The sequence below is a fragment of the Sarcophilus harrisii genome, chromosome X, assembly GCF_902635505.1.
Source record: "Sarcophilus harrisii chromosome X, mSarHar1.11, whole genome shotgun sequence".
NCBI lineage: Eukaryota > Metazoa > Chordata > Mammalia > Dasyuromorphia > Dasyuridae > Sarcophilus > Sarcophilus harrisii.
The window spans coordinates 58,682,167-58,707,612 of NC_045432.1; the positions used below are offsets into that span (position 1 = coordinate 58,682,167).

The 25,446-nt window shown below is 40.8% G+C and overlaps 1 protein-coding gene across 2 annotated transcripts in view; it reads left to right on the forward strand.

Moving 5' to 3' along the window:
* The first annotated feature begins 1,885 nt into the window (after positions 1–1,885).
* LOC100927725 (sodium/hydrogen exchanger 2-like) overlaps positions 1,886–25,446 on the forward strand; it is a 96,963-nt gene continuing 73,402 nt past the window's right edge. The window contains exons 1-3 of one of the 2 annotated variants that reach the window (XM_031944290.1): positions 1,886–2,445; positions 5,890–6,353; positions 6,883–7,133. In XM_031944290.1, coding sequence (XP_031800150.1) covers positions 2,049–2,445; positions 5,890–6,353; positions 6,883–7,133 — 1,112 coding nt within the window. In that variant the 5' untranslated portion in view covers positions 1,886–2,048. The remainder of the gene's footprint in view (positions 2,446–5,889; positions 6,354–6,882; positions 7,134–25,446) is intronic. The other variant, XM_031944291.1, reaches the window with a different exon arrangement.

A 25,446-nucleotide genomic window follows, 5' to 3' on the forward strand; every position in this document is an offset into this window, starting at 1 on the left:
TTTTTTGCTTTTTGCTTCTCCTATAGTTACTGCCCAAATCATATCTAATAATTTCATGTTGTCAATTCGTGGACCATAATAATCATTGATCCATAATCCATTGATGGAACTCTGTTCTTTGTTAGCTGTGTGGCCTTTGGCCAAGCCCTGGGCTTCATTCATCTCCTCTGTAAGAGGTCACCCGGCTAGTTAAGTTGGTGGCAGAGCAGGTTTTAAAACTCAGATCCCATGAGTACTTGGTGAGTTTGGTGGTTCCTGTTTCCCTGACTTTGTCCTTGACTTTGCTACTGCCAGCCCGGAGATCTCAGACTCAGTTTGGAGTTCTTAGTCTGGGACCTGCATACCCCTCAAAGGTCCTTGGCTAGATTTTTGAACATCTGTGAACTTGGATGGGAAAAATGCTTCTTTATTTCAACATAATTGATTTCCTCTGTGTATTTTGTTTTAGGCATTCTGAGAAGGGGTCCCCGGGCTTCACTGCACTATCTGAGTACAAAGTTAAAAACGCTTGTCTTGAATGATCTTGAAGTTTCCTCACAGCTTTACCGTTTGGGGATTTCTTAGGAGGAACCAAAGTTACTAAGTCCCACTTGTCTGGCAAAAGTCTTTCCTCTCAACTACCCTGTGAGAGGGTAGAGCAAGTATGTTACGCCCATAGTCTAGATGAGGAAACAGAGGAGAAATCTGAAGGACTTTCCAGGGGTCCCACAGCTTATATGCATCTGGGGCAGGTCTGGACCCCAGGTCTCTCGGTTCTGCCTGTGACACACATGTGCATGGTCTCTTCAGCTTGCCTTAGCTATTGAGCATTTTCTCCACGTTGTTCATTTCTAGTGCCCCTGGAGCCAGGGGGCATAAGTGAATGAGCTGGATAATTGGAAAATACAAACACACTTGACTTCCTCCCTCAAGGTGAGAGAAATCAAAGATGAAAAGAGATCCTCTGGCAAGCAGAATTGCCATCACCTCGCTTTGTATGTCCAGCTTCATCTCACTTCTAGCCCGTCTGGATCTCTTGAAAAGGAAATGAAAATGTATCATTTGTCCAGGGTCCCTTGGAGGGCCCTCGTTGAAGGATGACACACTGGATCTGTAATGCTGAAAGATTGCTCTGCCCTGCTCTATTCTGGAATGCACATTTGCCAAGGTTTGCCACCCCTCCCTCCCTCCCGAGGGAGTCAGTTAGCTTTTCTGGGCCTCAGTTTCCTTTTCTGAAAAATGAGAATAACAATGCAGATGGGACAATGGTTTGTTATTCTAGTGGTAGGCCATACACACCTTTGAATGAGTGCTGGGCAGGGACAGGGTCTGGAAGTGAGAGTGTGGCCACCAAAAGCCCCAGAACCCACAAAGAGATGGTGGAAACCTCTAAGACCTGACCTGTCTACTCTTAGGCTGTTAAGGTGAGAGAGGCAGGACAGGATTAGAGAGTCCTGCACTCAGCTCTGGGTTCAAAATAGGCCTCTCATAGTTGCACCTAATATCCTTAAGCCTCAATTGCTTTCTCTGAATAGTGAGAAGGCGGAATCAGATAGTCCCTAATGCACCTTTCAGCTTTTATTCCCGGAGCCTCTAATCTTGACTCAACAACAGAATGGGGAGCAAGGAGGCAGGCTTCTGCTTGATGCTAGCACTTCCCAGCAGTCAGAGCTTTCTAAAAATGGAATGGTCAGGAATGCCTGTGTACGTGGTCTTTGAGGTCCCTTCCAAACCTGGGGTGCTGTGAATTGTAACTGGTGAGCTCTGGCAGGAAATGAGATTCTGTGGGAAGCCCAACAGGCTCCCAAAAGTTTGCCCTCCCAAGAGAGCTAGTGCCCCAGCCTTCTGGTCCCTGCTCCCTCTCCACCTCCCCCATTCCCTCCTCCTATTCCCTCTTCCCACCCCTATCCCTCTGCAGCCCCACTGGTGCAGTCACAGAGACTAGGGCGCATCTGGCCTGAGGCTTCTGAGAGCAGAGGCGGAGACTAGAAGCTGTGGCTCAGGACCTGAGCCAGCTGGGAGTTGGAAGGTTGAGCAGACTAGGCTGAGTTAGGGCAAAGTGCTCTGCCATGGGCGTGGGGCTGGCTGTGATCTGCACCCTGTTCCTGACTGCCTCTCAGGTCAGCAGTGATGCTGTGCCCTGGGGACCCCCAGGTAGCCCTGACCAAGGTATTGGCAGCTTCTGGGAACCACAAGGAGAACCAGCCTCTGGCAGTGGCTGGGGACCCCAGGAGGTCCAGAGCACTGGCAGTGGCCGGGACTCCTTGGGCAAGACAGATGGTGATAGTGACTGGGGACTCCAGGAAGGCCCTGACCACGTCAGCGGTCAGGGACCCTCGGGCAGCCCCACTGACACCAAGGGCTCAGAGCCCATACACCCACTCTTCTTCTCCCTGGATTACCAGCACGTGCAGCTGCCCTTCGAGATCACACTGTGGATCATGCTGGCCTCATTGGCTAAAATTGGTGAGTTGGGAAACCTAGACTTGCTCAGCCCTCGCAGGGCCCTTTCTGGGCACCAGCCTGTCCTCTTGAGGCATAGAGAGTAGAAGTGAGGAGCACCCCAGAGTGGTGGTAGGAGCTGCAGCCCTGGGGAGGGGTTTCCCTGGAGGGGACCAGAAGGCTCAGGACTCTTCCAGGTCTGCCCTCACTTAATGCCCCTCTGAATGAGCTACCCCCAGCTCCTAGACATTTCTCTGTATTTGTCTGACGAGTGTTGAAAGCAAGATGCTGAGACCTGCTCGGGCATCGGGGAAAACAGTACTCTAGTATTAGAAGTGTGTCTGCATTCACATTTCAATCTTTGGCTTGTAGGGACTCTCCCAAATCCTTGAGGAGTCAACACTGACATGTATGTCGTGCTTTAAGGTTTGTAGTCAGCTTTACATACATAGTCTCATTGGATTCACACAAGAACCCTATGAGACTTAAAGGACCATTATTATTTCTGTTTTATAGATAGGAAACTCAGGCAGATACAATAGAAAGGACACTGAGGTGTCCTAAGAGGTCTTAGATTTGACCTCTGCTACTTCATGGATGATTTTGGATAAGTGTCCAGGCCTCAGTTTCCTGAGCTGTAAAGTGAGAGGGGCTGGGCTGCAAATTCTCTTCCAGCTCTAGATCAGATGGAGCACACAGTGAAGTGTGTATCAGAGGCAGGGTTTCACCCCACTTCAATTCATGGCAAATCTAGAACTGGATGCACCAAGCCAAAATATACTGTGATCAAGAGTTTTATTTACTGGGACTATCTTTGATGCCTCTTAAGAAGGGTCTTCACATTTCTTTGTGAGACTTTCAAAACTGTCTTTTTAAATAAGTTATTCTAAAGCTTAAGAAAACTAAGAAGTGCTCAGTTGATAGAAGGTAGGATAGCATATGCAGTGCTTTGCACCCATACTCCCACACCTCAGCAAAGAATGGAAGGAGCTACATTTTATCAGTTGTATGGCCTTTTTTTGTGTCAAAACATATCAACAGCTTCATAAGAAGTTGGGCCTGGTGGGCTGTCTCTTTGTAACCTTAGGTCTTACATGCAGTGGTTACCCAGGAAATGTCTGCAGAACGTGGAGAGGCACTGGGTTGAGATTTTGTCTATTGGAGTCTTTGGGACAATTTCTCTTGGCTGGGAGACAAAGAACAGTCACTTAGAGAAGTGGTTCTAGTCCACATTTATTGAAAATGACTTTGCTGTGCCATGCAGGGTCTTTAGTTAAAAAAAAAAGGCCCTTGCAAATACTGCTGCTTCAGTAAATGAGCTTGCCAACGTTATGGGCGAGGGCAGTCCCAATCCCTGAACCTCGCTTTCCTCATGTGTATAAACAAACTGGTTTGGGTCATGGCCCCTGCCCCGGCTGCCTCACTGCCCAGAGCTCGAAGACATGGGTGCAAAAGCATTTGGCAGTGTTAGTGGGAGAGATTGTACTTCTGAAGCTTGGTGCCTATAGGGCTTTCCTGATACTTATTGTCTACACTGTAAATGCTGATTTCAGTGCCTGGATGAGATTGTAACATTGGAATTATGAACCTAGGAGGAATTTGAAGAAAGTATCCATCCCTGCATTTCTAGATGGGCCTGCTCTAACACAGTCCCAGATATAGATCATGTGACTGACACATCCTTGGAGTGACCTCAGTAAATTTCTCCTGGGGAGCAGTGGCTCCCTTCTAGTTACTTTGCAGCTGCATTGCCTAGGGAGGTGCTTCTCAGATGGGGTCTGTTGGACTGCTTCTCGGATCTTCCTTCTTTAATGATGTCTCATGGACCCACTCAACGCTCTACTCAAGGGCATCTGGTGCTTCAGGAAGGGTAAAAGGGTTTCCAGTGTTACAGGAGAGATTAGACTTCTGTAGGATAGGATACCATCTAAGCAAGTACATGATTGGATATGTGCCAAGGAAAGCTCTAAATGATGGGGGTCTGTGCATGGGGCAGATCAAGAACCATTGCAAGGGGCCCGCATATGAGATGCCTGCCTTTCGCTGGCTCAGTGGAGGAAAGCCCCCAGAGGAGAGCCCATAACAGAGGAGAGGAATGGAGTGACAGAGAATCAGGAGACCCACGTTCTAAATCTGGTTTTGCCATTAACCAGTTGTATGGCCTTGGACAAGTTTCTTCTCCTGACCATGCCTTAATCCTCTCATATTATAGATGGAAGGTGGTGGAGGTGACATGGACTAGATGACATCTGAGGTTCCTTCTAAATCTATTTTAAATAAGAATTGAATGCCAGTCTTAACTCTAACCTCCAGCATAGTACTGTGCCTTTTCAGGTTATTAAGACCCACTGCCACTAAATTTCTTTTCATTCTGATGACAAGGACCAGTAGAAATATTGCAAGCTGATAATTATATCATTTCATGTTTCAAAATGTCTATATCCCTTTATGAAGAATTCAGTGGATACATATGAATAATCCTGCTGATGTTAGCTGGATAGGGTTTATGAGTCAACATTGTCTTCACCAGAGAGGAAAAATCCCTTTGTCTGTGCCTCTGAATCTTAACTACATCATTATGAAACTGGGACATCTGAAATCGAACCCTTTCTTTTTTTTTTTTTGGTAAATTGTGACGCTCGTTGATGATGCTGAACTATGGAACAATAAAGCCCTTTTCATGGCATTTTACTATGTACAGAGCCCTACTTTATAGTAGGAGTGACCTTGGGTTCTTTAAGGTTATGCCAACAGGTCCTACCAGGCTACATGGATCCCATGTCAACCTTTTCATAGCTGGTCTCTGGCTCTAGGACCAGCCAGACTAATTTTGGAAAGCTTGTCACCAGGCTGGCAGCTTTGGGATGAATTGTGGGACTTTGTCAAATATAAAATTCTAGAGGGGTTGCAATCTGAATCAGTGGAGAGTTTCTATGCTGACAAAACTACAACTTCTTGATGTAGTGAAGTTATTTTTCTTTTGAGTGACTGCATGGTATTGTGTATTGAGGGCTGGCCTTGGAATCAGGAAGACTGGAGTTCAAATTCCACCTATGACATATCCTAGCCGTGACTATGGCCAGTCTCTCAATTTTTCAGGCAACTCTAACATTCTTATAGAGGAGTTACTGTTTGGTAGCAGTGAAGGGAGTTTTTGCTGTGGGTGTTCACCATATCAGTGAAATCACAGGTCTGGGGGAGGAGGGGTAACTAATTCAAATCATATGACATCAACCCTGTGAGGGAAGGTAGCATAAATGTTATTGTCTCAATCTTACAGATGGGGAAACTGAGGCTCAGAGATGTTAATTGCCTTGTCCTCAAAGTCACATAGTTGGAAAGTGTCAGAGCTGGGTTTCAGAGATCTTCTGTCTCTCCAAATCACACTCTGTCTCTCCAAAAAGAAGTTACTCAGAAGAGAGATGCCACACTCTCATCAACCGTCCCCATCGTTTTTTTCTCTTTCAGGGTTTCACCTTTACGGCAAACTGCCCTCAGTTGTTCCAGAAAGCTGCTTGTTAATTTTTGTGGGGCTCGTCATGGGAGGCATCATTTATGGCTTAAATGATAAATCCCCACCTGTCATGGACAGCGACATATTCTTTCTCTACTTGCTCCCCCCTATTGTCCTTGACGCGGGCTACTTTATGCCCAGCCGGCCCTTTTTTGAGAACATTGGCACCATCCTTCTGTACGCTGTTGTGGGCACTCTGTGGAATGTGCTTGGGATCGGCCTTTCCCTCTATGGTATCTGCCAGGTGGAATACTTCAGCCTGCGTGATGTGTCCTTGCTCCATAACCTCTGGTTTGGGACCCTGATTGCCGCTGTGGATCCCGTGGCTGTGCTGTCCGTGTTTGCAGAGATGCATGTGAATGAGAAGCTTCACATTTTGGTTTTTGGAGAGTCTCTCCTCAATGATGCTGTGATTGTTGTGAGTATTGTTGTTTGCCTGGGCTGTCTCAGCTGATGAGCCAGCTTGGCTTCTACCTTAAAGGGAACTAGAGAATTCCAGAAACTAGATTCAGTCCACCAGTGGCCAAACAATACCCCCACAGTGAGCTGCTGTAGGGGTAGTCTCTCTGCTCGAGTCATGGATAAGTGAACAAAGTAATGGCACAGTAAACACTGAAGGGTTTCAGAAGAGAAGAGTCCTGAGAACCGAGGGTGAAGCTCAGATTTTTTTGGGGAAACCTGAAGTTTGAGAAGTTGTGTATAATAACTGCTGATATTTAGATAGTGCTTTGAGACTCACTGTGAGGACACTGAAGCTCTGAGAAATTACGTGCCCAGGTTCATACAGCAAATGCTTAGGGGAATATTTGAACCTTGCTCTGGATTCCAAGTTTAGCATTCTATTCACTGTGTCACACTTTCTGGTTGGGCTTGGATCCAATTGGATGACGTGGGCCATCATTTTAGCCTTTTCTAATGACAGTTTCTTCTAACCCTTTCTCTTCCAGGTGCTATATAAATTATTTCAGTCTTTCAGTGAAATGCCATCTATCACGACACTGGACATTTTGGCTGGGATGGGAAAGTTCTTTGTGGTTGGAATTGGAGGAGTCTTCATTGGTCTCCTGTTTGGAATGGTCGCTGCCTTTACCACTCGCTTTACCAAGGCCACCCGTGTCATCGAGCCCCTCTTTGTCTTCTTGTATAGCTACCTTTCCTACCTCAGCGCAGAAATGTTTCACCTGTCTGGGATTGTGGCGTAAGTACCCCAGACACCCCTCGATGATTCAGGCAAGCTTCAGGTTTTGTGCTTTAATTCTGCCCAGCGAACTCAGGAGGTGCCTCTGGTGAAGTACATAAGGTAGAAAGAACATTTGCTCTCTCTTCCTAGCCATGGAAACTGGAGCAAGTTCTTTTCACTTGGAACCTTAGTTTCTTCCCTTGTATAATGGGGATGAAACCAATACTACATTCTTCACACAACTGAGATAAGGCCCAAATTTGAGAATGAATATAAAAAGTGCTTTGTATCCTTAAAGAGTTCTATAAAGATTTAAAATGAAGTTATTAATTTTAAGCAGGCATTTTCTTTCCATTTCGCTCCATTGAATTCCAATCCCTTGGACAACAATAAACTCTCTTAACATAGGCATAGTTAGAAAACAAACTCCTGTGTTGACCATGTCCAAACAAATTCACGTCTCCTTCATCATCCTGAGTCTGTCACCTTTCTAGAAGGAGGCAAATGGCATGCTTTATCTTCAGTCTAATGACATTGTGGTTTGTCATTGAGCAGGACTCAAGATTTCCCAAGTTGTTTTTCTTTATAATGTTGTCTTTGTTCTCCTAGTTCACTTCACTCTATGGCAGTTCGTAGATGTCTTCCCAGTTTTTTTCTGAAACTTTTCACTTTGTCATTTCTTATGGCATGGAAGTATTCAATAAACTTCATATAAAATAATTCGTGTTGCCATTCCTCAATTAATGGACACCCCTTCATTTCCAGTTTTATGCTACTATGAAATGAAGGGCTCTAGAAATATGAAATGGTCGTACCTTGTGGATGAAGGAACTATTCCCTTTTCTTTCCCTCCAGAATTTCCTAGCCTCTTGATCATTGAGGCATTACCAGATGGAAGGTGACTCTTGACACTGGCTCCTTGGAGAAGTTTGGAGCTGGAGTTGATCACATCTGACCTTCCCTTCAGCTTTCCTCTCAACAGCCCTGGAAGCTTTGTCCAGCGTTCCCTTATTGGTCTTCCCTGTTGTACACATCTAGAACATGTAAACTTCTGACTCATATATGGTAGAAGACAAATCATCTCCTATTATAATGTGTCTTGAGTCTAGAAATACTTATGATAAGGAGTGGCATGAGACATTTCAATTATGTTAATGTGGATTCTTATTCAGACAACCATGGTTTTTACTACATAATTATAGACTTTGTTATTTCTTTGACAAACCTTTAGGACAAGCTAGCATAGCAAATAGAGGGTTGGCTTTGAAGTTAAGAAGACCAGATTCAAGGCCTGCCTTTGACATATAGCAGCTGTATGACTCTGGGCAAGTCACTTAATCTCAAAGTTGTCCATGTAACTCTCTGTGACTATAAGTTATAGAAGAATTACTGATTGGCATTGATGGAACGAATTTCAATCCTGAGAATTCCCCGTGTCAATGAAATCTCAGGTCTGACATCCAAATGAATACATAAAAGTGAATAGCAGCTAAAAAATGAAGTTACTATACATTAACAAGTACATTGTGCTTTTGAGAGATATCATGATAAATTTGATAGGGAGCCAGGCTTGGAGTCAGGAAGATCTGAAGTCAAGTTTTGTCTCTGGCACGTAGTGGCTTGTGTAACTGTGGACATGGCAGGTCTTCCTGGTGATTCTTTGCAATGAGAAGTTGCACATACGTCTTGGTGATTTGTATTGGTAGAGAGAACTTCCTCTATAGCTGGCTGGCATTCAACACTAAATATCTACTATTTAGTAGCTGCTAAATATTTACATGATAGACTAAAGGAAATGTCTATCTTTGTTGGCATTTGGATTTTAAGCTAGCCTCCCATTCTTGTGTGCTACTAAAATGAGAACATGCTCCTTCCTCAATGTACTCAAGTCACGGTTTCCAAAAGCTTAAAAAGACAAAGCATGAATTACTGTTGAGTTTCAGAAACTAATGCCATTCAACTTCCTAGGTGATTCGAAGCTCTAAAGGGATTTAACTTGAAATAATAAATGCCACAGTGCAGTGGTTGGAATTAGTTTGCTTGAACTGCATGTTGGCTTGGCTAAGCTCAAGGATTCCATTCTGAGCCCAGAAAATTGTCTTCTGTCTTGGCAAGGGAATGAATTCCATGATTAAATCGCCCCTGGTGTTACCAGTCAATATTAGCTATCGTCAGAAAGATAGAGAGAGCCAATCCAGTCTCACGTTGGTCTCCTCTGACATTTTACATTGAGCTGATCTAGTCTAGGGGATTTTTAAAGATTTCCCACAGAGTATCTCTGTGAAAGCCTGGTTCTTTGGAAGTCCGTGTCCAGTTTTTTTCAACTTTCCTGCTTAGAGACTGGTCTTCAAGCCTGTCCTCAGTCCAAGGTAATCCACACGTGAGGGATCAATGGGGCTGAACCCAACTTTAGCTCCCTGTCCCCAGCTTGGGCACTGGCCTTTCTTTTGAATTCAGTAGTGCTCTTTTATTTTTTTTTAATTTTGTAGGCTAGGACTGTAGCCCTTGAAACTTTAATTAGCTAATCTGATCTCTTTATAGGCAAAGTTTGCACCATTTTTTTCCTTCAATTTTTCTCAAATTCACCCAACAATTTGGATTCCTTTCTGAGTTGAGGCAAACATTCTGGACCTGTTTTTGTAAGAAAAGGTCATTGGATTTGGCCAGTAGCAGGCTGTGGATGAGCTGGGAGAGAGCAGTTCCAATGCAGGGTCAGGGAAGCAGGCAGGTTTCTGGGGTTCATCAGCCAGGTATGGAGCAGGACAAGGGGGGGTCAGTATGATTAGGAAGATAAGAGCAAAGAAGACAGTGCTCCAAGGGAATTCTAGGCAAAGTTTTTTTTTTAGGTTAGGGAAGAACTGAACATGGAGAAAGGGGCTTGAATGGAAAGAGAGCTGGAAGATACAGTAGAGAGAAGTGGAGATCAGCAGAAAGGATTCCTCTGGAAAGGACGTCGTCACTTTGAGGTGAGAGTGTAGGAGGATGGATGGAGTGAAGACGTCAAGAAATTTTGAGGTTGATGGTAGAGAAATAGCTGAAGATCGTCTCAGATGACCTCTTTCCTTCTGATAAAAGAGAAGGTGAATTAGTTTGCAGAGAGTAAAGGCTTGGGCTTTGGGGCTTGAAGAGAGAATAAACAGTTTTGAAGAGTTTCTCTGGTGAATGGGGGAATCAGGTAGACATGATCAAAAGCTTTCTGAGCAACTCTGAGAGTCGTGCTAATGTTAGCTAGAATGTTTTTGTGATGTGGTCGATCAGCTGGGTGCCACTTTGATCCTCTAGACTAGGAAACCTTGGAGGAAGGAAGAGTGAGCCTAGAAACAGAGAAGGCCACTGGCAGGTTTTGCCTCAGGCTGGAGATGGTCTGTAGGATGGATACAATGCAAAGTCAAGGAGACAAGGGATTCTGAGCTGTTGGCAAGTTGTTGAACAGATCGAGTGTAGGGTTTAGGTTGGGTCAGGGTGGGTGAACAGGTAAAGCCAGAAGGGGCTAGGTAGACTGACGAAGGAGAGATAAGTTAGCAAGCTAGGGCTCCAGAAGGACGGATCATACAACTTGAGAACTGGAAAAGATTGAAGTGATCATTTGTTCTGCTAAGTTTCTGGAGGAATCTTTGCACTAACGTTTGCAAAGGTGGTCATCTAGCCCTTACTTAGAGCCCTCCAGGGATGGGGGAAGCCTATTTCCCCACAGAACCTCCCCCACCCCCCACCACAGCAGCCCCTTCCTTTTGGGACAATTTCCCTTATAAGGGAGTTTTCTCTGGCATGAGGCTGAGATCTGCCTCTCAGTACATCAAACCTAGGCCTTGTACCCCAGGGCTGCCCCTTAAAAGAACCAGCTTCTGCAAGAATGACTCTGGCCAGCCTTCCTCTTCTAGGAGTATTTGGGATACTCCAGTGGGATAATTGGACCTTGGACCCTGCACCCCCCCATGTTGCATCCAGTCTTAATGAGAGTTGCCTTTAGCATTGTAGTGCAGGCTCTGGAAAGCAGCCTATGTTGGTGTGGCTTCTGAAGTCAAGAGGCTATGTGATCTTGGGGAAGTCATTTCAGAATGCCAGCTCGGATCTTGGCAATGTTTAAGGTTTGCAAAACCCCTCCCGGTGCTCAGCTTCCTCATCTGTGAAATGGGCTGTGGATGACAACCTCCAAGGTCCTTGCCAATGCCACCATTCCATACTTTTCTGTTTCCTGGCCCTTTGATACCTTCCATTTCATGTTGTCTTCCTCTGGTATTTGTTATTCCACATAATGACTCCAGAGTCCTCAGGCAGCATGAGAGCTTTAAGACATCTTATTGAGGTATCTATGGCCTTGAGATGTTAAGGGACTTATGTAGGGTCACCTAGTCAGATCTTATTGGATAATTTCACAGATGGCTTCTGCCAAACAAAATTTGTCCTGTCATGTGCAAGCTTCTGAGGGTGTCTTCCCTGAGCTGTTAGTGCTTGGATACCAGGCCTCCCCTCACACCTCTGTTTTCTGAGAGTGTCTTTTAGGTATCCATGCCTCACTACTATGAGTTAAAAGCTTCCAACATTTTTGGCCTGTTTTTATGGCATCTTACTCTCTTTTTTTAGTATCTAGAGCGAGATTTCAATATAGAAATTTATGAACTTTTAAAAACAAAAATTATACTTTCCTATCTTAGCAGATTATTTAGTTAGATAAAAGGAACTTTAGAACTCATCTAATCTAGTCTCCAGTTTTCCAATTGAGGAGGCTAGAGGGCTTCAGTGACTTTGTCAAGGTAGTCAATCACTCAGATTGTAAAAGCACAGAGCTGGGACTTGACCTCAAGTCTTTGGCCATAACGGTAGCATTCTTTCCCTTGCATTCATTCCTTTTGAGCTCAGCAGGTACAAATTTATCTTCCCTGGGTTTGCGACCAGGTGGCCCAATCCTTCTCAGAAGCGTTTTAATGTATTGGCCCAATTTTTGCATTCCCCCTATTAGTGTAGATTTGAGAGTGGCATCTGTTAATTAACTCTGCTTGGGTCTGATAGTTCTTGATCTGACTTTTGAGGCTCTTAGAAAATAGCAGCCATTGTAATTAAATGTCAGGCTAATGCCACTTCTTGGCAGAGGAGGCAGGAGAACAACTTGTCTTGCCTTGTGTCATTCTCAGTACAGAGAACAAAAGTTGCTGCTAGCTTGTTTTCCAGGTAGAAGCGGATGCTATCGAACGTTGCTTAGAGCACCATCCTTTGGCAGTAATTGTTGAATTCCACCAGACCTTTAGGAGACTGACACCACAGGCAAGATGGTGACCTGGGTTGGTGGAAGGCATTTCCATAGCAGGAATTCTCCTATACTGATGAAATCACAGACCTGGACCCAAAAAATGTAATTGATAATTCAACATAATATTGAAAATTCTTGAGGTCATGTTGCTTGGCTGGTTGCTGAGTAGCAAACTTATTGGTATAATGTTGAAATGGATTGCCCTTAATAACAGTTTCGCCAAATGTCTTCCTGTAATCAGTTGCTTTTTAATTTAAACTTATTTATTGCAGACAGATGAGGATATAAATTGAATTTGCCCCTGAATCCAGTAGCGAAAGACAGGCCTATCACATCAATGGGGGAAATCCATGTATTGCAGGTGGGATTGGAGCTTTTTCTAGTCTGTATCCATTGGTCCCTTCTTCATTTGCCCAGTCTAGCCAAGTCCTCTGTTGATCTCACATGGCTGCTGTCCCACTGGCTCTGTGGCCACTGCTAGATATCATTTCAGTGAGAGGGTGTGCGAAGTCTTTCTGCTTCTTGCTTTCTTTGTAAGAGAAAGATCGAGTTGGCCTCTCTCTCTTGTGACTTAAAGCTCAAAGGCCTTTTGCAATAGCCTTTTTTTTTTTTTAAATAGCTTTTTATTTACAAGTTATATGCATGGGTAATTTTACAGCATTGACAATTGCCAAACCTTTTGTTCCAATTTTTCCCCTCTTTCCCCCCACCCCCTCCCCTAGATGGCAGGATGACCAGTAGATGTTAAATATATTAAAGTATAAATTAGATACACAATAAGCATACATGATCAAATCTTTATTTTGCTGTACAAAAAGAATCGGACTCTGAAATATTGTACAATTAGCCCATGAAAGAAATCCAAAATGCAGGTGGGCAAAAATAGAGGGATTGGGAATTCTATGTAATGGTTCTTAGTCATCTCCTAGAGTTCTTTCGCTGGGTATATGTAGCTGGTTCAGTTCATTATTGCTCCATTGGAACTGATTTGGTTCATCTCATGCAATAGCCTTTTAAGAAAGATAAATCCTTCTACAGCTAGCTATTGGACAAGGGGATGCAACTCTCAGAGGTTTTCAGTCCCATAGGGAGAGCCTTGATGGTAAAAAGTATTTCCTTTCCAAAAGGAGACTCCTTCCAGGGGCCAGGCTTTTCAGGATACAGAACAGCCACCACTAGCTAATGCCAGAAAGCATGAATATTTTTTTATTCCTTGACTTAATGTTCTTCAGGGGCAGGAGGGGATGGGGTCTGTCAGAAACTCTATCTTGACATTAAAAATTTCTTAATTTTTCTGATTAATTTCCTTATGGGAATGCTATGTTACAAAAGCCTTCTTGAGGGGACCCAAGATGTTTTGTGTCTGTCATCCATGCATAAAAACCAAGGTCAGAGGACAAGTTCATCTCTTTCCCAAGATTAGGCACATAACTGTCTTTGGCATGTACATATGGCCAATTTTTAGCTGCTCTGCAAGAGGAAAGGAGTAGAGTTTCAGAGAGAAAGGGATAGTGTGTACTGATTAATGCTGCAGAAAGATCAAGGAAGGTGAGAACTGAGATTAAAAAAAAACCTTTGGATATGGCAAGTAGGAAAGAGTTGAATTTTCTGAGTCATGGTTTTTTTTCTTACCATTAAGCTTGTTTAAAAATTGGGATTTGGGGGGCAGGACATTATCTGAAATTTTAATTGTGTGACCTCTGTTGTGTATTAAGGCATCTTTCCTTGTGGTATGAATCTTTTGAGTGATTTGCCAAATATGCCGATTGGGCCCTGGGCCTAGAATTTGGTGATTTCTGATTTCAATTCTAAGTTCTACAATGAGCTGGTGAAGAGCCAGCTCATCATCTTAGGATGAACATCACAGCAATTTTCCTGAGTTGTGGAGACAATGCTGCAAACTTGCTGTGAGAAAGAACAGGATTGAAGTCCCATCTGGTCACTTCCTAGCTGTGTGACCTTGGGCAAGTCATCTCAGCTCTCTTCCCCTTAGTTTCCTGATGTGTAAAATGAGAAGGTTGGGTTCAGTGGCCTTGAAACTCCCTTATAACTCTAAATCTTTGCTCTGTTAATCCTGTAACCCAAGAGGGTAGTACCCATTGTATGTCCATTTTAAAGGGGTCTGTTTTCCATCCCATACTTTTCTTATGCTTTCATCTGGCAGTGTTTCCTTGCCTATCTTTAGCTTTGAGATAGGAGGTGTTTGTTGAGCTTAAAATCTAATTAGACTTCTGAAATTCTAAATTTAACAGAAATGGGCACTCTAGACCTTTCTCATATTGGTGTTTCTCTTGTGCCTGGCACAATACCTGGTACATGAGTAAGGACTTAGTGAATGTCTGTGCAGTTGAATAGGACTGAAAGAAAAGGGTGAAAGGCATTACTCATGTCAGTAGAGCAGGATAGTGTTTTTTTCTGTTATCACTGCCTTATTATTTCTTTTCCAAATGTCAGACCTCTGGGTCTTTGAAGGCAGCTGTCTGTCTTGGTCCCGATATGTAAGTATAGTAGAAAGGGGGGATGGTCAGACAGACTCCCAGAAAGTGCTGGGCTGGGGGAGAGGCTACTGTAGTCATGACTGCCCTGCTGACTTGGTCTTTAGCCAAAGTTCCTGTAGCTTAGACTGGCCCCAAACTTAAAAATACTGATATTGACAAAGAAAGCACAGACTGGCTTGTTCGGGTCCTTATTTAGCATGCCCTATGCCCTGGAGGGGAGCTTGGTGGAAATTTGTGGAATGGATGAATGAGAGGAGGGCATCATGGTCTTATTGATACAAATATTTCTTTGGTGAAATTCAAGTTGACTGATGAACTAAAATCAGGGTGAGGTCACTGCTTTCCAGACTTGTGCTTTTTTTTGGGGGGGGAGGAGAGCTACTCATTGGATTACTCGGTCCCTAATGCCTTTTCTACTCACAGCCCTGCTTAAAAAATGGGTCTGTGGTCTGAAAAAAAAGAGGGACTTGGTGATCTCTCAACTCCTTCTGGCTCTGAAATGTCCCGACTTTGATGGAATTCTGTGTGCAGTATTAAAAAGGAAAGGCGGAGTGAGTTTGCCATGGTTCACTAATGAGTCACTTGCAAACTTGACCTTCTAAGTTAGCCTCTAATCATTAATACACTCCTATCCCCATACTGTAATCAATACTTGAACCTTTAAGGAAAGTCCAAGGTCAGGTCTTAAATACCATTAGCCACCTTATTGACCTTATCAAGAGTTACACACAGACGAAATTGAAAAAATAATGCAAGAGGACATTTCTCTCATAGAAGAAAAGAGAAGGACTCAGACATCAGGGATGCTTTGTGTGGCCTTCTCCGTCAGCACCTCAGTGCATTGGAAAGCCCTTCAACCCTTCACTGGTACCAAATGAGGCCCATTCACTTCTCATCCTCGTGGACTCTTCTCTGTGCTCCTGTATAACTGCTCTATGAAAGACTACAGCTGACAGCTTGGATTGTTAAATGTTTTTTATTTATAAATTTATAAATGTTAAGCACTGAGCCATACATGTGCTAACCCTGCCTCGTATCCCATGACTAGCCCACCTCCTTTTGTAAACCTTCATTTCTTCTTCCCTCATGTTTCTTCTGCCACTTTTTGAGTTGAGGTTATCACTGGATATAAGCTGCAGCATCCCAGCCCTCACCATGCTTCTCTCCATTGTCCTTTGGCTGGATTTTTTATTTTCACTTTCTATTTTATTATTCTAAGTTGACATTGTTAGCATGGGAGATGATAAAGACCTGTATCTATTCTGGTAGTGGAGTAGGGATCAAAGAGACCTGGGAAATAGTCTCTCTCTTAAAGAGACTCTTTACAGTTCAGGGTCATGGAGCCAAACCCTGTCCCCTTATAAATTAGGAATCCCAAACTAGGAGAAATGAAGGGAGTTGCTCAGTGTTGCAAAAGAGGTAAGTGGCAGAGCCAGAATTCAAATTTAGGTTCTTGGACTCCAGATCAAGCATTCTGCTAGGAAGAAATTAGGGAATCTTGAGAGCTAATCTGTTAGGTTAACCACATATGTCCTTTTTGGTTAAAGAACCTGTTATTCAAGAGGAATCAAAGGGCAAAAGTTTAAATGAACACTTTGCATTTTGAAATTGACCTTGGATGTGGGGTACCAAGAGATGAAAGGGTGTAGCAGGAAGAAATGTCTGGTTTTCCATTGAAATGGGGACACATTACAGGGTCATGAACATTCATTAATCATTTAATTTCTTTGTTATTACTTTCATCTATTCCTTTCCTTCCCTCATTTTGGCATGTCCTTAGGGGCCAAAGAAAGGCATTGTAAGATGTAAGTGCTTTTATTTGGCTACGGGAACACAAATAGATGTTGCTTAATTACAAATATCAAAATTCTAATATTTGACTATGTTATTTTGGAGCATTTGACTGTTAGAATTCTGAATTCTTTTTGAACACTATGCTTCCCTTAAAAAATTTATTGTGTTTTTTTAAATCACTATAACTTCCCAATTATTTCTCCTTTGTTGTGTATGAAGGAACAGTTAAGAAAAAAAAATTGCCCTATTAACCATGACTGACAGTGCATGCCTCATTCTTCACTTTTAATCCATTATTTACTAAGAGGACAGAAGTTGGTTTCATTCTCTGGAGTAAGTCAGGAATGTTTGTTATATTGAACTTTTTACTAATTACATGTAAAAACACATTTTAGCATTAATTTACAAATTTCAAGTTCCAAATTTTTCCTACCTCCCTCAATTCCCCTCTCCCTATAGGTTATATATGTGCAATCCCATAAAACGTATTTCTGTGTTAATTCTGTTGTGAAAGAAGAAACCAACCAAAAGAAAAAAAATACCACGAAAAAAATTAAAGTGAAAATATAGGCTTCGATTTGCATCCAGACTCCCTCAATTCTTTCTCTAGATGTGGATAGCATTTTTCTCCATGAGACCTTTGGAATTGTCTAGATCATTGTATTGCTGAGAATAGCTAAGTCACTCACAATTGATCATCATATAACATTGCTATTACTGTGCACTTTGTTCTCCTGCTTCTTCTCATGTCACTTTGTACCATTCTACATAAAGTCCAGGTTTTTCTGAAATTATCTTACTTCTCATTTCTTATAGCATAATGATATTCCATTACAATCATACATCACAACTTGTTCAGCTGTTTCCCAATCGATGGATAATCCCTAATTTCCAATTTTTTTTTGCTACCATTGAAAGTCTATAATTATTTTTGTACGAGTAGGTCCTTTTCCTTTTTTTTTTTTTTTTTTTTGATATCTTTTGAATACAGATCTAGTAGTGGTATTGTTGGATTAAAGGGTATTCACAGTTTTATAGCCCTTTGGGCTTAGCTCCAGATTGCTCTCCAGAATAGTTAGATCAGTTCACAACTCCAGCAACATTAGTTGGTGTCCCATTTTGGTGCATTAGAGTCCCAATTTTCACACATCCCCTCCAGCTTGTCTCATTTTCCTTTTCTATCACATTAGCCAATCTGATAGGTATGAAGTGGTGCCTCAGAGTAGTTTTTAATTTGCATTTCTCTAATCAGTAGCAATTTAGAGCATTTTAAAATTTCACTACAGATAACTTGGGTTTCTTTTTTAATATAGCTTTTTATTTTTAAAATGCATGCAAAAATAATTTTCAACATCCACCTTTGCAAAACCTTGTGTTCCAAATTTTCTCCCTCTGTTCCCTCATCCCCTCCTCTAGATAGCAAATAATCCATTGTATGTTGAACATATGCATTTTTTTCTCTTCATATTTTCACATTTATCATGTTACACAAGTAAAATCAGATCAAAAAGGAAAAGAAATGAGAAAGAAAAAAAGCAAAGTACCACAAAAATGGTAAAAAAAATATTATGTTGTAATCTCTATTGAGTCCCACACTCCTTTTTCTGGATGCAGATGTCTCTCTCCTTCACAAGTATATTGGAATTAACCTGAATCACCTCATTGGACAACTTTGATTTCTTTATCTGAAAACTATCTGTTCATATTCTTTGATCATATATCAATTGGCAAATGATTTGTGTTCTTATAAATTTACTCAGTTATCTATTTCTTTGAGAAATGAGGCTTTTTATCAGAAGTACTTTCTGTTAAAAATTTTACCCATATTTCTGCTTTCCTTCTAATCTTGGTTGCATTGGGTTTGTTTGTATAAACCCTTTCTAATTTATTATAATCAAAATTATCTATTTTATATCTTACAATGCTTTCAATCTCTTGCTTGATAATAAATTCTTCCTTTTTCACATAGATCTGATGGGTAAACTATTCTTTGCTCTCTTAATTTGTTCATTGTATCACACTTTAGGTCTAAATCCTGTACCTATTTTGACCATATCTTGGTATGTGGTGTAAGATGTTGGTATATACTAGTTTCTGCTGTAATTTTTTTTTTCAGTTTTCCCAACAGTTTTTGTCAAATAGAGCTTATCTTAAAAACTTAGGTTTTTGAATTATCAAACACTAGATTCCGATGGTCATTTACTACTGTGCACCATATACCTATATCTATTCCACTGATCCACCATTCTATTCTTTAGCCAGTATCATTGTTTTGTTGATTTACTACTGTATAATACAGTTTGAGATCTGATGCATTTGAGCCACATTTCTTCACATTTTTTAGTCAGTTCCCTTGATATTCTTGATAGTTTGTTCTTTTAGATGAGTTTTGTTATTATTTTTTCTAGTTCTAAAATACTTCTTTTCTAGTTTAATTGGTATGGCATTGAATAAGCAAATTAATTTTGGTAGAATTGTCATTTTTGCTATTATTTTATTAAAAATTTTTGTATCACTATTCATTAAAGAAATTGGTCTATAGTATTCTTTCTGTTTTTGCTCTTCCTGGTTTAGGTATCTCCCTGTGTCATAAAAGGAATTTGATAGAAATTCTTTGCCTGTTTTCCCAAATAGTTTAATCAGTAATGGAATTAATTGTCTTTTAAATGTTTGGTAGAATTCACTTGTGAATCTATCTGACCCTGGAGTTTTTTTTCCTCAGGGAGTTCATTGATGATTTGTTCAATTTCTTTTTCTAAGATAGGGTTATTTAAGTATTCTAGGTCTTCTTCCATTAATCTCAACAATTTTTATTTTTGTAAATATTTATCCATTTTGCTTAGATTGTTGGATTTATTGGCCTATAATTGGTCAAAATAACTCCTAATAATTGCTTTAATTACCTTTTAATTTGTGGTGAATTCACTCTTTTCATTTTTGATAGTGGCAATTTGATTTTTTTCTTTTTTAAAAGTCAAATTGACCAATGATTATTTTATTAGTTTTTTCATAAACTATCGCTTAGTTATATTTATTAGTTCTATGGTTTTTTACTTTCAATTTTATTAATCTGTCCTTTGATTTTCAGAACTTTCAATTGGTATTTAATTGGGAATTTAAATTTTGTTCTTTTTTCTATTTTTTTTTCAGTTGCATGGCCAATTTATTGATCTGTTCTTACTCTATTTTATTGATGTAAGCATTTAGAGATATAAAATTTCCCAGAAATACTGTTTTGACTATATCCCATAAATTTTGATATGTTGTCTCATTTGTTATCATTATCTTTAATGAAGATTTTTTTCTACAATTTGTTCTTTAACCCACTCATTTTTCGGGATTAGATAATTTGGTTGGCAATTTATTTTTAATCTGTTTCCATGGCCCTTAATTGAATGTGATACCACTTGCACTGGATTGTACTCCTCTGTAACTCCAGTGGAGAAAACTTTCCTATTGACCTAAGTTATTTTGGATCAGGAAATTGTTTCACTTTGTCCTTTTGTTGTTTCTGCTGCTCAGAATTCATTTTGAGGTGTTATTTTAAAGTTCTGTGGAGAGGAATTTGGCAGAAGTCAGGGGAGTCCCCGCCTTTACTCTGCCATCTTGGCTCTTTCTCCCCTTCTCTCTTGACCAAAAATGTTCCTCTCTGCCCTTGAACTGTGACACAGAAGTGGGTATAAGCAATGGAGTTGCCAAACAGCATCTTGTCCTGCATTCAGTGTTAGTGCAGGGTACCTTGTAATTGCTTTTTGATTAGTTGCCAAGTTCCCTTACAATCTCTGACTTGAGAGTTTCCAAAGCTGTTGCTGCATCTGTCAACTTCACTTAATCCCACCACTGGGACTGGGATCACAATAATATTTCATTGTATTTATATATATCGCAGCTTATTCAGCTATTCCCTAATTGATAGATACCAGTTTATTTCTAATTCTTTGCTACCACAGAGAGTGCCTCCTTAAACATTTGGTTTATGTGGGACCTTTTCCTCTGTTGTTCTTGGGCAGTGATGCACAGGGATGAGCTGGGTCAGAGAGTACAGAGAATTTCAATACACTTCTAGCCAAGCATTGTCTGCTCTCTCACACATCAAGGAAAAAATCACTCATATTTTTCTGTTGCTTAGTTTTGTCCTTCGGGCTTGACTTGTACAAGGCTGAAGGCCTATGTGGTATTGCCATTTTCCAGCATTTGGTGGGAATTCAAAGAACTGTACTAGAGTCCAGACTTTTTTTGGAGCCTCAGAGAGTTGATGTGGCTTGTCTTTTCATTGCATGAACTTGTGAGAGCCATTTCTTTCATTATAGTGCCCTTGGTAAGGCTATAAGTGGCTTTGTTGTTGTTTGTTCTACCGGGACTAGTTCATCAATTTTGTTTTTAACTGGATTGATTAAATTGTTCATGAGTCACCTAAGAACTGCAGCATGCAGTTTGTCAGAGGGTCAGCTCCTTTAGATACTAGCATTTCTTGGATCTAGGCCCAAAGGGGATTTTGGGAACTCATCTTGGCCAATTTTCTCATTGAAAGATGAATTGTGTAATAAACAGCGGCCATTTATATGATTCCTTGGGGGTAGTTAGGTGGCATGGTAGACAGAGTACCGGGCCTAGAATCAGGAAGACCTGAATTCAAATATAGTCTCAGACATGTACTTACTGTGTGACCTTGGGCGAGTCAATTCACTCTGGTCGTCTCAGCTTCCTCATCTGTAAAATGAACTGGAGAAGGAAATGGCAAACTATTCCACAATCTTTGCCAAGAGAACTCCAAATAGGGTTATGAAAAAATCAGATGTGATTGAGATGACTGAACAATAACATGGTTCTTTAAGGTTGATAAAGCATTTTATATATGCAATGAGTACTCTCTAATCTACCCTTCCAGAGCCAGGCTGCTATATTTTCCCTCAGGTTTCTAGGGGGTGACTCTAAGAGAGTTAGGGATATCTCTTTTCTAATGCCGTTGGCTCGAGCCCCTCTCCCTCCCCAGTTATGTTAGATTTATTTTGTAATTTTTTCTTAAAACAATGGTGAGAGAGGTATTAGAGGTCTTATGATTTCCATTTTCTAGATGTAAGGAGGTTGATGTTCAGAGAAGCAGTGGGAATTGCTCAGGGTCATACGTGGCCAGTGAGTGTCAGAGATAGGTTTCGCTCATTCCCTCCTGTGTTCTTTTCACCATACTATGCTGCTTCATGATGAGCTCTCTTTTTGGTCTTCATTTTCTCTCTAAGTTTAGGTTAGGAGAACACCAGTATATTTCAAATGAAATTTATTGACTTCAGGTCAGCACAAGATTAGAAGAGTCCAGATCAGTATAAAGATCAACATTTTATATTCCCATTACCCCTTCTTCAACTACACATAAATGACTCAGTGAAATGGAAACTGAACTGGCCAGAGAGCACATCCAACTGCTTCTTGTAAAGAAAAGATTCTAGAGTTATGTCGGGGGGATTTGTTGAGCCTTGTGTTACTTTTGGAGTTTGTGGGCCTTCGGCTTCCTGATTGCAATGGAGAAGAGCCTTGGTCCTTTGTCCAAAAGCAGGCAGTTTTCCCTTGACTCATATATACATGTAGAAACGTGGAGTCCCAGGACAGAAAGGCTAGCTCCTCCTTTCAGGCAAAACTCTTAGCAAATGGTCTCAAGCAGATAAGAGGCACTCTTAGTTTCTGAAAATGCCTCAGATCCTCCAAATCCCTGTCACCTATGAGTGCTTTAACTGTTTCCCAATCACACTTTGTTTTGGAATGGGCTGGGGGACAGCAGGGTGTAGAAGCTAAGGTCATTTCCAGAAAGGGAAATAAGCTAACACCATCGTGCTCTTTGGAAAGGACTTGTACTGTTGGGATGATAAGGACAGACAAGGCTGGTAAATTTGCAACTGTTACAGAACATTAAATCCCATCAAATAATAAAATGCAATTACATTTCAAAGGCAAAGGGGAGAATGGCTGCAGGAATGTTGCAGCCACATGACTGGAACAGGCCTTGATTTTGTTTTTGCTTCAGTACTATAAGACAAAAGGGTGACATTCCCTGCACATGCTGCATATATTGTTTTTCTGTCTGAAAATTGAATTCTTTTGTTTCGGTCAAGTTTTGGTTGGTTGTAAATTCACCAAAAGAAACTTTCATTAATTAAGTGTTCTCTGTGCAAAGTGCTGGGCTGGGCTCTAGGGGTACAGAGGTGAAAAAAAATGAATCCTTGACTTGAAAGACCTCCTGGGGTGGGGCACACACACATGTATGGGCCCTACACATGTGCTCACACTTGTACAATCACACCCACATATGCACATAGGTATACAACTCATATATATAACACACCAAACATATATACACCAGACAGACATATACTACATAAAACATACCCCTTACACATACATATACATACATAGACAAATTCTACATATAAACACCAAACACATACACACATCACTTTTACACACACAATCCACAAGAAACAACACACATGTATCCTACATACGCTACATATATGCACACACTAGTCATGCACACCACACATGCCCATGCCCACATGTGCACATACCTGAAAACATAAGTATAATGATAAGTATAGCATGGTAGAGAGAAAGAAGTGATCCAGGTAAAAAGCTTTAGAAAAATCTGAGAACGAGAGAGAGCTTTTTTTGGGGGGGGGCACTGTGAATACTTCATGTAGAGGGTAACATGTGACTCAGTCCATGAAGGAAGAAAAGGGTTTTGACAGTCTCATATGATAAATGAGTGTTTTAAGGATATAAGGTGATCTGCATAAATGCCTGGAGGTGGGTCAGTGTGTCAGAGAAGGGCACTTGTGTTCAACTGTGGAGGGCCTTATATGCTGGGCTGAGGAGTCTGCATTTTATGTAACAATCAACAGGGAATTATTGAAAGTTTTTTAAGTGGAGGAGTGACATGGTTAGACCCATGCTTTAGGACATTTATTTTAGAAGCTGTCTGAAGGATAGACTGGAGAGAAGAAAAACTTAAAATAAAGAGACACATGGTTTTTTCCCTTTTTGGTCTGTCATTTTCATGACAAATATGGAACTATGTTTAAAAGGGTAGCACATTTTTAACCTATGTTAGATTGCTTGCTCTCTTGGGGATGGGGGAGATAAGGGAGGAAGGGAGAAAAATTTGGAACAGGGTGTAGCCAAGTCTTATAAAAATGAATGTTGAAAACTATATTTATGTACAGTTGAGAAAAAGAAAAAATAAAAAGGAAACACTGGCATAAATTAAAATGAAAATAACCCTAAGGTGAATTTGTTTTTCCATCTTAATGGAGAGCCTTTCATTTTTATTTTTTTTTATATTTTTTGGCTTCCACTTTGGAATTTCAGGATTGTGGGATTCTATCTGCTCAATGTACTCTATCCATTTTGTCCTCCTGCCTTTTCATCATACAAAGAAGAATTGAGTATCTGAATTCTGTTTTTTGCCTATTTGTATCTTTGTATTTTTAACCTTTTAAAAACCATTTAAAATCAGCTTGCCCTTTTAAAAAATAAATTTTATTGATTTGGGTCTTTTTTACACCACCAGAATTTCTCTCATCATCCCCCTTCTTTCCCCTTTCTCAGTGAGCCATTCCATGGTACTAATTTTTTTAAGAAAAAGAAAAAAAAGAAGAGGAAAAAAATCAGTAAAGCTGATCAATAGATTGAAAGAAATCTGAAAATATATGTAATTTTCTACTCCCTGGACTCTCATTTCTATAAATGAGGTAGAATTGGGGGGCTCATTCACATCTTTTCTTTTGTGATTTTGCAGCATTCACATTTGAATGTTTCATACCTATTCTTTCTTTTTGTCATGTATATTGGGGTTTTTTGCCTTTACATATTTCACTTTCTATAAGATTATGTAAATTTTTACATATTCCTCTCTGATCATCATTTTCCGACATCACAGTAATATTCCATTAATTTCACACAGCACAATTTGTTTGGCCATTCTCCAGTTGATGGGCATCTACTTTGTTTCCAGTTCTTTGCTACCACAGAAAGTGCTGCTATAAATATTTTGATGTCTATAGGGAATCTTTTTTTCCACTTGCCTCTTGGAGATATAAAATTTGGAGCAGAATCTCTAGGTCAAAGGATATGGCCATTTTAGTTATGTTTTTGCATAGTTCTGTATTGCTTTCTAAAGTAGTTATATTGATTCACATCTCTATCAACAATGTACCAGCTTATCTTCCCACTAGATTTCTCAAATTGACTGAACCCATTTTGTTTTTATTTTTGCTAATTAGAAACCTTGGGGTTGTTTTGATTTGCATTTTTCTTATTGTTAGTAATTGGGAGCATTCTTTCATGATTTCTTGGATTCCAAACACTTACATGAGAAATTTGATAGAAAAACTTTTTCATATTTTCCCCAAATGGAATAGCCTGCTATGACGGGTACTGGATTCTACCTTACTGGAGGTCTTCATGCAAAGGCTAGATGACTGTCAGGTATACTGTATGGGGAATTCTTGATAAGATTGGGGATATACTGTATGGCTTCTGAGTTGGACCTTGATGGAGGATATTGAATAGTCTGTGAGTTTCTTCTTCAGTGGCCCTCTTTCCAAGCACTGGCATTCTGCCCATACTCTCTCCTTAATGGTTAGCATTGTCTTAACCAACCCCTTACACTTCTGTCTCTCCAACTGCTGATATATAAAGCAACTTGCCCATCTCCAACTGTCTGCTTTTTATTTCAATTCACCTTCCCAACCAACTGGTGCCCCCATCCTCACATCCCATTCCACATCTGTCTGCTCCTTTT